General features: G+C 45.4%; 1 protein-coding gene across 5 annotated transcripts in view; it reads left to right on the forward strand.

The window, feature by feature from the left end:
* The window catches only part of LOC147180151 (uncharacterized), a 40,978-nt gene that overhangs the window by 20,048 nt on the left and 5,863 nt on the right, over nucleotides 1-15,067 (forward strand). For 2 of the 5 annotated variants that reach the window (XM_086068275.1, XM_086068276.1), the window contains exons 3-13: nucleotides 3,600-3,780; nucleotides 4,003-4,077; nucleotides 5,146-5,403; nucleotides 7,907-9,571; nucleotides 11,496-11,669; nucleotides 11,792-11,920; nucleotides 12,512-12,564; nucleotides 12,696-12,731; nucleotides 13,083-13,250; nucleotides 13,352-13,469; nucleotides 14,620-14,927. In XM_086068275.1, coding sequence (XP_085924401.1) covers nucleotides 3,648-3,780; nucleotides 4,003-4,077; nucleotides 5,146-5,403; nucleotides 7,907-9,571; nucleotides 11,496-11,669; nucleotides 11,792-11,920; nucleotides 12,512-12,564; nucleotides 12,696-12,731; nucleotides 13,083-13,250; nucleotides 13,352-13,469; nucleotides 14,620-14,927 — 3,117 coding nt within the window. In that variant the 5' untranslated portion in view covers nucleotides 3,600-3,647. The remainder of the gene's footprint in view (nucleotides 1-3,599; nucleotides 3,781-4,002; nucleotides 4,078-5,145; nucleotides 5,404-7,906; nucleotides 9,572-11,495; nucleotides 11,670-11,791; nucleotides 11,921-12,511; nucleotides 12,565-12,695; nucleotides 12,732-13,082; nucleotides 13,251-13,351; nucleotides 13,470-14,619; nucleotides 14,928-15,067) is intronic. The other 3 variants (XM_086068273.1, XM_086068272.1, XM_086068274.1) reach the window with 3 other exon arrangements.

The raw sequence follows: 15,067 nt of genomic DNA on the forward strand, positions 1-15,067 counted from the left end.
CACTAAAAAGGTTCTTCATTTTGATTTTGATTTTGATTTTGAAATCCCCCAGCTCTGTTAGAAGACGCAATATTGTTGATGTTTCTGTGATAACGGTTGGATCGTTACTTGTTGCAATGTTGGGGGCTGCCATTGTGTCAATTGTGCCCAATTGGGTTTGGCTCGGGTGAGACAATCTCGCAACATTTGCTGTGGGAGCCGCTCTGGTTGCCATAACAACAGCCTTCCTTATCTGTACGCGACGTGTGTGTGTGTGTGTGTGTTTGTTTGATCTGCTCCGATTCATGCACGTTCACACTTTGACTTGTGGAGGGTTGTTCAATTATTTGCATATGTTGTGTTATGCATAAGCTTTGAAAATCACATATAGTGGGTGTCAAGTCTAAAATGCAACGTTTTTGTCATTAAAAAAAATAAATAAATAATAATAATTAGACCAAGATAAACACCATTGTGACCTATAATCTCTACAACTACAAAAAAAAAATTATAAGAGGGGAAGTAAATAAAAACAGCAAAGATGTTAAGTGGTGATGTGTTTGTGTTCAAATTGTAATCGGTCCCATTTAAACAACTGCCAAAACTAAGGTACCTCTGATAAACCACAAATACAGTTCAGCTGATTTTTCAGCTTTCCTTTCAAGCAAGGAAGTCAAACAAACTTGCGTAAGCCAGAACATCAATTGGCAGAATCATTTATTTCATTTGCCTTGGATGATTTTTTTCCCCACTATTTGTAACACAGAAATGTCCGCTTATGAAAGTGAACTGCAACAATGGCCGTGAATATGAAATTAGACGTATTGCGCTGAATTGTTTTAAAATTACATTTCAAAACCCATCCATCCATCCATCCATTTTCTGTAGCGCTTGTCCTCACAAGGGTCGCGGGGGTTGCTGGAGCCTATCCCAGCTGGCTTCGGGCAGTAGGCGGGGTTACACCCTGAACTGGTTGCCAGCCAATCGCAGGGCACACAGAGACGAACAACCATACTCACAATCGCACCTATGGACAATTTGGAGTGTCCAATTCACCTGCCATGCGTGTTTTTGGAATGTGGGAGGAAACCGGAGTACCCGGAGAAAACCCACGCAAGCACGGGGAGAACATGCAAACTCCACCCAGGAAGGCCGAAGCCCGGACTTGATCTCACGACCTTTGCACTGGGAGGCGGGCGTGCTAACCAGTCAGCCACCGTGCCGCTACATTTAAAAACCAATTAATCAAACCCTACTGTCCATTTTGTGGTAAAGTGAGAGCTACTCGCCACTGATATAAAAAATATATATATTCTGAGAAGTCTATTAAACAAAAAAGTCATTACATAACTCTTGACAATAATATATGTATATTTTCTTTCAAACAAAACGAGCATTTAAGTTTCAGTGCTGATCTCAGTGGTGCGGTGTTCCCTCTGGTGCTTAAACGGAAGCACTTCCGTTTGCCCTTTTGGGACACGGAGCACCAACAAGACTCCTCCAGCGAGTCCAGTTCTGCGCCGGTCTCTCCTCTTTCCTCCGGGTATTAGCCCAACCTCTAGATTTCAGCCTCTGGGTCCCGCTGCCAAGTATTTCTTGGGACGGCTCCGATTCCTTCCGCCCTTGTGGGTTCCGGCCCGAGTGCTGCTGCCCTTGTGGTATTCGGAAGCTGGTTTTTGTGTGTGTCATAGCCTGCACTAGTGACTCAGCAGTTTTTCCTGCTTTATGGCTATCCTTTTCCAAAAATCTTGGATAATGTATTCTTAGTATACTTGGTAAACAAAAGTTTATAAATGTTTGGAATCGTCTAGTAACGGCTGTCCATGTTTCATCCCCGTAGAGTCGAACCTATTTAATAAGTTGTGTTGAAGATAGGAAAGAAGAATGAAAAAAATAAAATAAATAAATAAATAAATAAATAAATAAATAAATAAATAAAATAAAAAAAATAAAAAAAGGAAAGAAGAATGCCAGATCAGTCTTGAGCCGGCTGCCCTTGATTTGCCAGTTTATATTCTTAACGTCCCTCCTGATTCGTCGAAGTTGCTTCCTCGGTAGATGAAGCTTTCCGCTTCTGAATCTCCCAACGCGACATCCATTCCAAGGAGCTTTGACTTTGTCGGCCGATTGTTGAGTTTTTGCTGACTGTGTCTGTCTTGCATTTGAGCTTCTTTCTTTTACAGAAACGCGCCAATCGTGTCGTTTTCGGGAGTGGATGCAGAGACCGCACTAATCCGATATTTATACAACTTAAAAGTTTCAAATGGAATGAATTGATGGAGTTTAACCGCCTTAAAATAATGTATAATGCCCATCATGGGATCTTACCAATTAACATGCAAATCGAATTTTGAAGAAAAAAAAAAAAAAGGGAACGCGAGTACAAATTAGGAGGTACAGATATTTTTTTCCAAACCTAAATGCAGAACAAAACAAAAAGAACGATGTATTTCAACTCAAGGTGTCAGTTTGTGGAACAATCTGGATTATAAAACAAAATAATTTCAGTCTATTTGCATTTGTTAAAAAATTTATAAAAACACGATTTCTGGAAAAATATAATTCGTACAAGATCATTCTATTTAATTATTTTTGTTTAATTGCTACTGACTGTTTTCTGTCATATATTTTGTGTTGACTAATTTCTTTTAATTTGTGTGTGTTGATTAGAGACAGATATTATTATTATTTAAACAAAAAACTTTTTTCTGTCCCCTTTTATTTATTTTTCTTTTAAAGAATGTTTTTTTTTTTTTTTTATTGAATTGAAAAATGGAGTATTGGAGATTGGCGCAAAGTCATCAATCCAAATCTTCAAGTTGTCCCCAGAAACAGTTGGGTCAAAAATAACCCAATTATGGATCATTTAAAAAAAATGGACTGATCCACTTTCTGGGTTGTTTTATACAAAATATACTTTTTTAACATTTATTTTTTTTAACCCAAGTAGCGGATCTGACCAATATTTATGAGTTGTTTTACACTAAAAGACCCGTTTCTTGACTCAAAGTTGGGTCAAATAGACCCAAGTAGAGGATGGTTATTTTTGACCCAACTTTTTTTAGAGCGTGAGATCGAGTCAATGGCAAGCAAATAAGCAGACGAGGAGAAATGGAAGCAATTTCTGCGCAATTATTAAACTTAAAAAAAAAAAAAAAATGTTCATCAGTTAACTCCATTGATTTGATTATTTCACTGATTATTGAATGTATATTTGTGTTGCTCATCACACACATGCAGACTTAAGTTCATTTTTAAAAATAGAATATAAATTTAAAAATATAATCGTGTTATAGTAACTTAAAAAAATCTATAATTAGAGGGTCATCAAAAGCTGCAAAAACGTGATCAACATGTAATGAAATGAAATGATCACAAGTAAATAAGTGAGAGAAATCCCATACAAAGTTACTTCTCACACACACACACACACACACCCAGTTGGGTTTACATGTCTAGTAGAGGATGGTTATTTTTGACCCAACTTTTTTTAGAGTGTGAGATCGAGTCAATGGCAAGCAAATAAGCAGACGAGGAGAAATGGAAGCAATTTCTGCGCAATTTTTGAAGTTGAAGCTTATTCTCCCGCGTGCCAATCAAGCCGTTGTCCCTTTTTGCAGGTGGACCATCCCCCCCCCCCCCCCCGGTGTCCCAGCAGGCAGGCAGGCATGGCAGACAGTCGGCAGCCAGATGAGCACTGGGCCTCCAACGGCCGCGAGAACGGCGAGAACGGCTACTCGGCCCGCAGCTATCAGGCGAACGGATTCCACGGCGCGGCAGCTGCGCATCCCGCCACACCAGGTACGAAGGTGATGTGTTCGCACCCTTCCGTTGGATCTGTGCCTGTGTGGCTACATGTGCTTGGTTGTGTCGTGCCGTGACTGACGTCAAGCCACTCGCGTCACGCGCTCGTAGAAAGCGAGAGAACGTTCGCGCTCGCACCTCAGCGCAACCTTTTTCGTTTTGTTTCGTCCTCCCGTCCATGTCTTGTCAGTGTGTGTGTCTCTCTCTCTCCCCCCACAGTGGATGACTCAGCCAATTTGCCTCCCTCCCCTCCTCCCTCTCCGTCCGCTGAGCAGATGGGGCCAGCGGCAAAAGGTACACCCAATGCACACTTCCGGGCTACTCGAACCATCCGCGTGGTTGGCGCGAATGGTGGCGAGAGGAAAACGGAAGCACAAGAACACAGATACGAAGTCGGCCACTCGTCCTCTTTTGCTCTTATCGACGACCGACGCGCTCTTCGTCTGCGTCATGTCGAACCCGAGATGTTTGCAATTTGGTCCGTTTGACGCAACTCATCCCATTGGTCAGCTTTTTCCTCATGTGGCGCCATCAGCGTCTCCGGGACAAAGTCACAGATTTTCCCGACTGTTTTCATGTGGCATGTTGTCGTGCGATCACCCGAATCTGCTATCTTGCGCTCTCACAATCACACCTAAGGACAATTTAGAGTTGCCATTCAAGCTAACATTTAAAAAAAAAAATAAAATACGTGTGAGAAAGAGAGATAATATGCAAACTTCACAGAAGAGACAATCTTCGTTAATTTTAACATCCTACAATAAAGTTTTTTAAACTTCTTTTAACACACATTTAAAGGGGAAGTCAACCTTCAACATTTCTTGGCAATTATATGTGACCTCACGAGTCTAAACATGACATTCTGATTGATATTACATTTGTGGAATAAGACTTTTAACATTTTTCTCCATCTCAGTGGGCGGCCATTTTGCCACTTGCTGACGACCGAAGATGACATCACTGTTGCTCAGGCAACAACTAATCACAGCTAACCTGTTTTCTGAAGCTAAGATGTCATTTGTTGTTACCTGAAACCTGAGCAAGGATGATGTCATTTCCACAAAATGGCCGCCTTCTGATATTGATTAAAAAAAATGGCTGGATTTTGCTGCCTAACTAACCACAATACCGTTTTCGACCAGTAGGGCTGCATAGAACATATTGTCAATACCAACAAATTGGGTTGACTTCCCCATATTCTACGCAAGATATTCTCAGTACCCGCTAGTTTTTCCTCGGACGGAAGGTCGGTTGATTGCGTCACATGCATCTCCACTGTCGATCCAAATGTCTTGTGAACCCATGTAAGCCCATTTCCCTCCATGTCTCACCCACCCCGCCCCGAATCCCTTGTTTGAGAAGATAAAGTCGAGCCCGTCAGTGCTTTCTCTGCGGAGGAGCAACAGCGGGATGAGGATGATGAGGATGAGGAGGAGGAGGAGGAGGATGATGAAGTTGCTGGTTGCCAGGAGGAAGTGACATTTGAGCAAGGCGGCACGCCGCTGTTAGAGCAGAAAGATTTGGTAGCAGAAGCGCAGGTTTTGGGCTGCGAGCAAGCGCAGACGTCCGAAGGGCTCAATGGAGGAAGTCGTCAGAGGGAGCTCGATCCTTCAGCAAAAGGTTTGTCAAGGTGCAACGTGCAACGGGGGCCGCTCCTCCTGTACGCGAGTGCGAGTGCGAGTGCGAGTGCGAGTGCGAGCGCATGTGTGTGACTGAAGCACAAAATATTTTCTCGCGCATCATTTTTTTTTTTTGCTTGCTGCAGCTTTGTCGCCCTTTTCGCATCCTCATCGTGTGTTTTCTTCATACGTGCTGTTGCCGGACGATCGCATCAACCGTGTGTCGGTTGACGATGGCTGTACTTTTGTGTGTTGCCAGCTACATTGCAAATGCAATTAGCATTGATCACACTATACGTGTGTGTGTTTGTGCGGACTGTTGCCGTGCAGTCGCAGGAACGGTGACACGTCGTTGCTTTCTAAACCAGTAGTGAATGTTTTTTTTCCTGAACGTGTCGTTATCTTCATTACATCTTAAAGCAACGGGTGATTGCATCTTCCTATTGTTGCAGTCCAATAACTGCATCTGCTCGCGGTTGAACGGCTTCTTCTTCTTCTTCTTCTTCTTCTTCTTTTTTTCCTTTTTTCTTTTGTGGTCAGAAACTAACGTGATGCTCGTCGAGTCGACTTGGTTTAGTCATTGATTATTTCAAACACAAGCGTGCTCGTTCACCCTCCTCGTCGACTTCGGTACTCAGGCCACGCCCGGCAACTCGTTTATCCAATCGCATTCGTACGCTTGCTCATAGAATTACATTCAAATAAAAAAAATAAAAAATAAAAAAAATAAAAATAATAAAAATAAAAAATAAAGAATTACATTCAAATGCCTTCATGGCCTGGCAGAAACTTTAACGCCAATTCATGTAACGCACACTACTTTCTAGTACTTCAGTATATAATAATAGTGTTTTTTTTTTTGTTGTTGAAATGATAGATGTTAGGAATTCTTTGCAATAGTGTCATGTAGAAAAAACCTCTAGTTGTGTTGTGTAAATTGTTGAAGAGATTTATAAGATCCAACGGTCTGTGTGAGACGAGATCCCGGATACAAGCGGCCGAAATGAGTTTCCTCCGCAGGGTAGCCGGACTCTCCCTTCGAGAGAGGGTGGGAAGCTCGGTCATTCGGGAGGGACTCAGCGTCGAGCCGCTACTCCTCCACGTTGAGAGGAACCAGTTGAGGTGGCTGGGGCATCTGGTTCGGATGCCTCCCGGGCGCCTCCCTGGGGAGGTGTTCCGGGCATGTCCTACCGGCGGGAGGCCCCGGGTGACGACCCAGGACACGCTGGAGAGACTACGTCTCACGGCTGGCCTGGGAACGCCTTGGGATCCCGTCGGAGGAGCTGGCTGAAGTGGCTGGGGAGAGGGAAGTCTGGGCTTCCCTGCTAAAGCTGCTGCCCCCGCGACCCGACCCCGGATAAGCGGAATTGAAGACGGAACGGAACGGTCACCAGTTGAGGAACCAGTTGAGGTGGCTGGGGCATCTGGTTCGGATGCCTCCCGGGCGCCTCCCTGGGGAGGTGTTCCGGGCATGTCCTACCGGCGGGAGGCCCCGGGGACGACCCAGGACACGCTGGAGAGACTACGTCTCACGGCTGGCCTGGGAACGCCTTGGGATCCCGTCGGAGGAGCTGGCTGAAGTGGCTGGGGAGAGGGAAGTCTGGGCTTCCCTGCTAAAGCTGCTGCCCCCGCGACCCGACCCCGGATAAGCGGAATTGAAGACGGAACGGAACGGTCACCAGTTGAGGAACCAGTTGAGGTGGCTGGGGCATCTGGTTCGGATGCCTCCCGGGCGCCTCCCTGGGGAGGTGTTCCGGGCATGTCCTACCGGCGGGAGGCCCCGGGGACGACCCGGGACACGCTGGAGAGACTACGTCTCACGGCTGGCCTGGGAATGCCTTGGGATCCCGTCGGAGGAGCTGGCTGAAGTGGCTGGGGAGAGGGAAGTCTGGGCTTCCCTGCTAAAGCTGCTGCCCCCGCGACCCGACCCCGGATAAGCGGAATTGAAGACGGAACGGAACGGTCTGTGTGATGGCGTCTGTCTGGCTGAGAAACACTAATTGGATGTTTTCTTTGGCGACATTAAACGCTCATATTTACAATAAGGTGCTTATTGATCGACCATTGTTTTGTCTTTGTTTCATTCCAGAATGTTAGGAAGCGAGTGACATTTCGGTTGGTGCACAAACCTGAACCTGAAATAAGCAATCTTTATGGAATGAAAAGAAGCAAATGGATTCTGTAAGAACACATAATAGTAATAATAGTAATTAAAATCAAGTACAAAGCTTGACCTTTCCATCCACTCACATGCACAGCAATAGGAATTCAATAATATTTGCGCTCCCTTACTTTTTGCTCATCCGACATCATTCAACTCATGCCTTCATTTCAGTTGTGCACGTGAGCGCAGCCGCTGTGACTTTCCCGTTGCAACGCGACGTGCGTTTGGAGCCGTCATGCTTCTGTGTGCACACGGCCTTGGCTTGGCGGTTGTTGCCCAGATTTGTTTCTCGTTAACATGACTCCACACAAAAAGCTGTACAGTGTCTCCAAACTTTCAGAGAAGACCAGAGTGGAGTCCTGTGGCTTTGCAACAAAGGAGGCAGAAGAGGACAATCGAGACAAAACTGTCTTAGCGATCGAATCGGTTCCAGGATGTGGTGCCGAGATGAAGGCTGATGCGTTTGCGGGCTCGGGCTCGAAAGCCTACTTTGAGATTGTCACAACATCAGAAACGGAGGCTCGTGCAGATGAAGCAAAGCGGCAGAAGTCAAGAAGCTTTTCTGAAAGTTTGTGCCCAGTAACTGGAACCTTGAGCAAACCTGCGGAGAGCCGCTCCTCCGCGATGCCTTCATCTGCCTCCATCGCTGAGAAGGACACCTTTTTAACTTCTGATGAGAACGCCAGCACCGACTGCGAAACCTTGAACCCGCCAAGCATCCTCCCTCATCCTTCCCTGCCGAAGATTGAGGCGGTTGACGTTAGACCGAAGTCCGCGCCCTCCGATGCGGCTTCTCTGGTGGGGAGGTCTCTAGCCAAGCTCACCCTTGGAGAGCAGACTTTAATACTGGTGGGTGAGGAAAGACAGCTGGAGGACCTGCCGGGCTTCGGTGTCTTGAACGAGTACCCCGGACCCATGCCTTCTCCTGCTGACAAGCCCAGTCCCGAGGACTGTTCTTACCCTTGTTTCCCCGCGGTGGATTTTCAAGTAGACGACCTTGGAGCTGCTGAAGTTAAAGATGATCCAAAATTACAAGATAATAAAGCAACTAATCGTGGAATATCGCAAAGATCACCTTCACGGGCAAAGATGCTGGAAAAGGCTGTGACGAGTGGAAAGAAACCGGATCGCCTGAGAATCCCAATGACTAGTCCAAAAGACAGACTGACCGAGTTTCATTTGGGGAGCGGTCGACCCGGTGACATGAAAATACAAACAATTCCTGAAGTAGACATTGAAAAAGACCCTTCAAGAGAAGCCTCTCCTGTCCCACCAGACAGACCCTTCGTATTTGCATCGACAGAAACTCAAAGTGGGGTCCCCCTGACTCTTACCTCACCCAAAAGCTTGGACCGTATGTCTGAAGAACCACAGCTTTCTGGGAAGAAGGCAGGAGATCTCTCCGATGAGACCGTAGCAAAAAGTGAGCCTGGCGGGAATAACAAAGAGCAGATAGCGGAACCTGAAGAGGAAAAAGATTGCAAGAAGTTGCTCAGTGGTCCCAGCACACCTGCAAGGTCGGAAACAAGAGCAAAGGAAGAGATCCCCAAAGTCCGAAAGCCCTCTGATGGAATAAGTACATTGTACTTGCAGGAAAGCTCACTGAAGCCACAATTTCCCGCTCCAGTCATAATTATACCTCAAGCACAAGTGGAAGAAGAGGATGACATGGAGGTCGACGCTGACGGGCCCGCGCTCCCCAAAGTGGATCGGGATGAGCCACAACCGCCGAAAGCGGGCCGGGTGCCCCAGGAAAGCTGCACTGTTGGGCGACCGACCAGCCATTTTTGCAGCCACATTGCAAGCTCCGATGATGACGACGACGACGCACCGCTGCAAGAGCAGGCGGGTGACGCGGAAGAGGAGAGGAAGACCGGCACGCGGGATGAAAGGTCCTCTGTGAGGATGGATCAGAAGGTAGAAGACGCCGGTCAAAATCCAAATGATGACGCTCCGGTGGAAGTCTCCATCTGTGACACAGACAGTAGCTGGATTGATTCCAAAGGTACACAATAAGAGTTCATGACATACAGTGGAACCTCTAAGGTCAAAACAGACCATGGACGACCTCCAGTCAGAATACACACTATAGTTTTTACCTGGACAGGCTTTTTTTTTTTTTTTTTTTAACGTATCAGTTGTACAATCTCAGCGCAGCCTTGTAAAAACAACCGCTTTTTAAAGGCCCATCAAAATAAAACTCGATGGAAGCGATTAGACCTCTTTGGCGTACATGATTAGATAGGTGACTTAAAAAATATATATATAAAATAAAAAATAAACTAAAAATAAAAATTAAAAAAAAGAAAAAAAATAAATAAAAAAATAATAATAATAATAATAAAAAAAAATTTAAAAAAAAAAAGAAAAAAAAAAGATTAGATCGGTGACTTGAGCGAAGGTGTTGTGTCGCTGCGACCTGTCCTGGCTCTGCATTTTCCCATCTATATATATAAAAAAAAAATAATAATAATAAAAAAATAATAATAATAATAAAAAAAATAAAAATAAATAAATAAAAAAATAAAAAAAATAAAAAGATTAGATAGGTGACTTGAGCGAAGGTGTTGTGTCGCTGCGACCTGTCCTGGCTCTGCATTTTCCCATCTATCTGCACTCCGGCACGCATACAGTATCTAGTTGAACCCGGTTAAGACACAGGGTTACTCATTGTCACATGGGATAAGCCGAGACGCCCCCAAACCCCGGTGGAAGCATTTTGGACAGATTAGACCTTCTTCTTCATCCAGCAGAAAAAAAAGCCTCCACAGCTGTGTACTCGATCTTTCTGGCATCCAGTAAAGAGTTCAACTGTTCAACCGGACAGAGGTCCACTCAAAACCTTTTATGAGCAAGGGAGAATTATGCGTGCTCCGCACAGGAAGGCCAGAGCCCAGATTCGAACCCCCAACTTCATAACTCCGAGGTAGACGTTCTAATAAACTGCCACATTCCACCTGAGAGGAAGTTAAGCACTGTAAAATGTCATTAAAATAATGCGCCTCAACTATGAAAGTGTTCAATGTGCATATTGATGCGAGACATTGACATCATGCAAACGGTCACGTTTTCTGCGACTTTTGGGCCATAAAGTAGAGATAGGCCGATGATTAGTAGTCAAGGAGGCCGATAACCAATATTTGGTGCCGCAATTCATTTTCAGTAGAAGGAGGGGGGGGGGGGGGGGAAATATTGGGGTGCCAATCTTGACTTTGTTGTAATGTCTTAACAGCAGGTTTATCTAACAATTTTTCGGACTTTTCAAAATGTCGATTTTTTTTTTTATCTTTAGACAATAGACAATCCTTTTACATTTCTAATTAAATGTTCAGGGAGCTCCCAAGGTTATCAGTACGTCGTAAAAAGTTACATGGAAACTTACACAAGTAAATACCATAGCGCTCTATAGTTTTCTACAGTAAATATTTTTTTCCCCAAATTTTAAAATACCTGAAATCTCAAACTTTCCCATTCCCTTTTTTTTTTCTTCTCTTTTTAGAGCTCAGTATTGTTCATTCGGAAATGTCATCATCATTGCTTTTTTATTTATTTTTTATTTTTTTAATTTATTTTTTATTTTTTTTCCATTCCCATTGTTTTAATGTTGAATAAAAACAAATAGTCCAGAAGGTTTCTAGGGTCAGCAGCATCTCTTATGAAGTGAACTGAAAATATAAATAAATAATGCCCTGAGATTAAAATGGTGTTATATTTACCTTTTATCAGCCATTAGATTTTTTTTTAAAAAAGGCCGATACCGATGTTGGTCAAAGATATCGGCGACGCCGGTCTATCGCTAGCAGCAAGTCCCCAGGATATTGGTTGAATTCTGAATTTGGCTTGGGGAGGTTCCACTGTAATTGTTTGTATATCTGAAAAGCACGCCGTTTGAAAGAATGGGTTCCTCTTTTGATGTCTTTCCACTGCAGATGTTGACAAAAGTATCACCGCAAAGCAAATCAGAGCCCTTCCGCCAACCCAGCGCGCCACCCACGGCGTACTCGCGCTTGACACGCCCTCTAAACGCGTCCCCGCCAGAGGGAGTAAAGTGTCACGCAAAGTTGCCAGCTTCCGCCCAAAAGAGGAGACGAAGAAGAAAAAAGGTTTACAAATCGCCCACGTTTGTCTTCATGCCCTTCGTTCGTGCCGGCGACGCCGCGGCAACCGCATTGCGCAATGCGAGTTTCGCGATGTGGCTAACCTTGTCGTCTCTCCTCTTTGCTAGTAGGCGTCGTGCGCAGGGCGGACCAGAATAAGGTCTCGGCCCACCAGAGTCGAAAAAGTGTAACCAAAGCTGCGGCCAGGCACCCTCGGCCAGCTCCGCTTCGCACTCCTGCTAGACGCAAAGCCGCAGGTGAACACTTGCCGCCAGGATTTCGCACCATGGATAGAGAGAGTGCAACTGCTGCAAATGGCAATGGCTTTTTGTTTCAAATGGGCCGAGGTGATGATATGGTGCTCCGGCCGTGAAGCCTAAAACGTGTACTAACGCAATTTAGGCCATGGGGATGTTGATGACTGCTCTCTCTCTCTATTGGTGGCTTTTTTTTTTTTTTTTCCTAAAGACTTTAAGCAGTTGCAATGTGGCTGGCAAACATCACGCGCTGCTCAGCTTCGTGACAAACGTCCATTTGTGGGCCTTTCATCTTATGCTTTTTGTTGTTTTTTATTTTTGGGGACTTGTCCTTGCTCTGCTTCATATTTAAACGACGTTGTCGTTTTCATGTTGCTATGGTTTGTTTTGCTGTTTCGCTTGTTTTTGACCTTGACGTTGACCGCGCTGTGGATTTCCTGCTGTTGCATCACTACGCAAATAAATCTTTATTAAGATTCAAAGGTGCAAGTGAATCAAATACGTGAAACCCTCCACTCCCAAGCGACTCTCTTTGCTGTTTAACATCTGTCATTAAAGCATCACTCCCCCCCCCCCCCCCTCCCTCCACAGGTGTAGAAAGCTCCCAGCCTTTAAGCGTCCACCAGTCCAGGGAGAGACCCAGCGTAAGTAACACAGAAGCCTTTTTGCTGTGTGTATTGCATGAAAAAAAAAAAAAAAATCATTATTTCCCCCCCCCCCCCCCCCCACTACTGCATGGTTGCATTTGAGTCTCTCATTGTGTCTTGCATGCCAGCCTTTGTCCTTGCATCTGTCCCGACAGAGAAAATCCGTAAGTATAGAAATCAGATGTGCAGCACGCACTTTTTTTTTTATACCGTCTTTTCTTGCCTTGTACTCAAAGAAAGCAGGCATACACGAATATTGCTAATATTACAAATTTGAGTTGCATCAGCCAATATACTCCAATTTTAAGAAAAGTCGTCACATTGACGGTGTGGTCTGAACTAAAGTCAATATGCAAAATTTCTGACTGCCAACTTCATGATATAAAAAAAAAAATAAAAACAGGAATAGCCACATTTCATATCATCTGCATCCCATGTCACGTTATAATTTCTCCATCTGTCTGTCTGCCACATCACCGTCTGTCTGGCTCCGTCTTGTCGTGGACGCCGCCCAGAGCCCCACACGACCTGTTCAGTTAAAAATGGCGTTGCAGAGCCAGGCTTCATCCGATCAGCAATCGCCACGGCCTGACTCTGCATGTAGCCTTAAACGGAGCCCCCAGGTGGAGGCGGTGCTCAGTGAGGCCCGGCCCTCCTCTGCATGCTCCCGCCCTCCCCTTCAGGTAGAGAAGGTTAAAAAAAACCAAAAAAAAAAAACCTGTGAAAATGCGCAGACGCATATACGCAATATAACCGACTTTTTGGGGGTTTTTTTTGCATTCAGGAGCGAACATACCGTAGTCCAGAGAAGAGGTCATCCCTCCCCAGGCCATCCAAGTCACTGACCCGCCACCTTCCTGCGGCTGAACAAGAAGACAACAGCACCCCCAGCAGGCCAACCTGTAAGCTACGCCAATGTTTCGCAACCTTCATTGAGCCGAGGCACATTTTACATTTGACAAATGTCACAAAAAATACATTATATTTCGTCTCAATTTGCTCAAACGTTTGTCAGTAAATGTGAGCCTTTGTATTCGAACACAAAGCTCCGAGTTATTAACTAAAAGGCCAATTACAGTAACTGATCATTTGTCATTGCAAAGTGGTTGGAAGTGAACCATACACATTTATCTGCTTTGACTTCTCCAAACAGTCAAACTCAGCGATTGGCTGCCACATAATTATGTCTTTTGCGAAATCCTCTCGTGGTCTGCAGAATGTTATCTAATCTCACTTGTCTGCACACGACATTCTAATTAATCTAGTGTTTGTGGAATATGAATTGAGCAGCTTAATGCAGCCGTTTCATCCATCTCAGGGGGGCGGCGGCCATTTTGCTTTGGACTGCTACTTGCAGTCGGCCGTTAACAACCAATCACGGCCCACCTGTTTTTCTGGGTTTGTTCATGTGACGTTCGCAAGCTGAGCCTTTAGGCACTGTGATGTCATTTTCAGCCGACAGCTCGTGGCAAAACGGCTGCCCCGTGAAATTGGGTGGGGGGGGGGGGGGGCAAATTTACCCGAGTCAGTCCGTTATTGAGACACGATCACGACTATTTCATGATGAAAACAGTACTTTTTGTGACATTTTTTGCGTGGGTGAGATGTTTCTCATGTAAAATATGTAGTGGTCTAAGTGACCACTCACCATATGTAGCCATCCCATCATCCCCCCCCCCCCTCACCCCCGCCTTCCCTCTCCTTTAGCCATCAACACCGAGGCCAAGGCCGACTGCAGGTCTGGGAGGGGCCCTAGTAATGGCAGCTAGCGCTCCTTTTAGCATCATCACAACTTTCTTCGCAACATCCATTGACTCACACGCTGTAAATTATGTTTACTGTTAACCCTAATTTCTTATTAGGGGTTTTATATAAGATATGATCATATACAGTCCTCGATGAATGATGTCAGTAACCTGGATATTATTTTGCGAATATCAAAAGAGAAATCCAATCCCCGTGTCCTGACCATCGCCATCATCTCACGCATATCTTTTGACTTGCGCTCTCCAAAGGGCAATTCTCCAATTCTCAACTTTCTTCCATTTGCAGGCACGGACTCGGCACGTTCCTGGTCGGCCCGCAGCGGCGCCTCCACCCCTGGATCCTCCGCCGTGACTCCCGGCACCCCCCCCAGTTACTCGCGCACGCCCGGCTCGCGCACCCCTGGCAGCCACACGCCCAAGTCCTTCAGCGTTCTGCAGGAGAAGAAGGTTGCCATCATCCGCACCCCGCCCAAGTCGCCGTCTTCGGCCCAGCGGCAGTTGAAGGTTCTCAACCAGCCGCTGCCGGACCTCACGAATGTCAAGTCGAAGATTGGATCCACCGCCAACCTTAAGCACCAACCCAAAGGTGGACAGGTAATAGTGCTGCTTTGATATTGATAGTCATTAATAGTTTCATGAGGAAAAAATGGTTTCTTCTTCTTCCCTTCCTGGCTCAAAAATGGGCACTCAAATACATTTGTCAAGGCTCGTTGTGTGTCCCGAACCCAATACTT

This window comes from Leptonotus elevatus, chromosome 2, assembly GCF_054856555.1.
Source record: "Leptonotus elevatus isolate MCC_2025b chromosome 2, RoL_Lele_1.0, whole genome shotgun sequence".
NCBI classification, from domain to species: domain Eukaryota; kingdom Metazoa; phylum Chordata; class Actinopteri; order Syngnathiformes; family Syngnathidae; genus Leptonotus; species Leptonotus elevatus.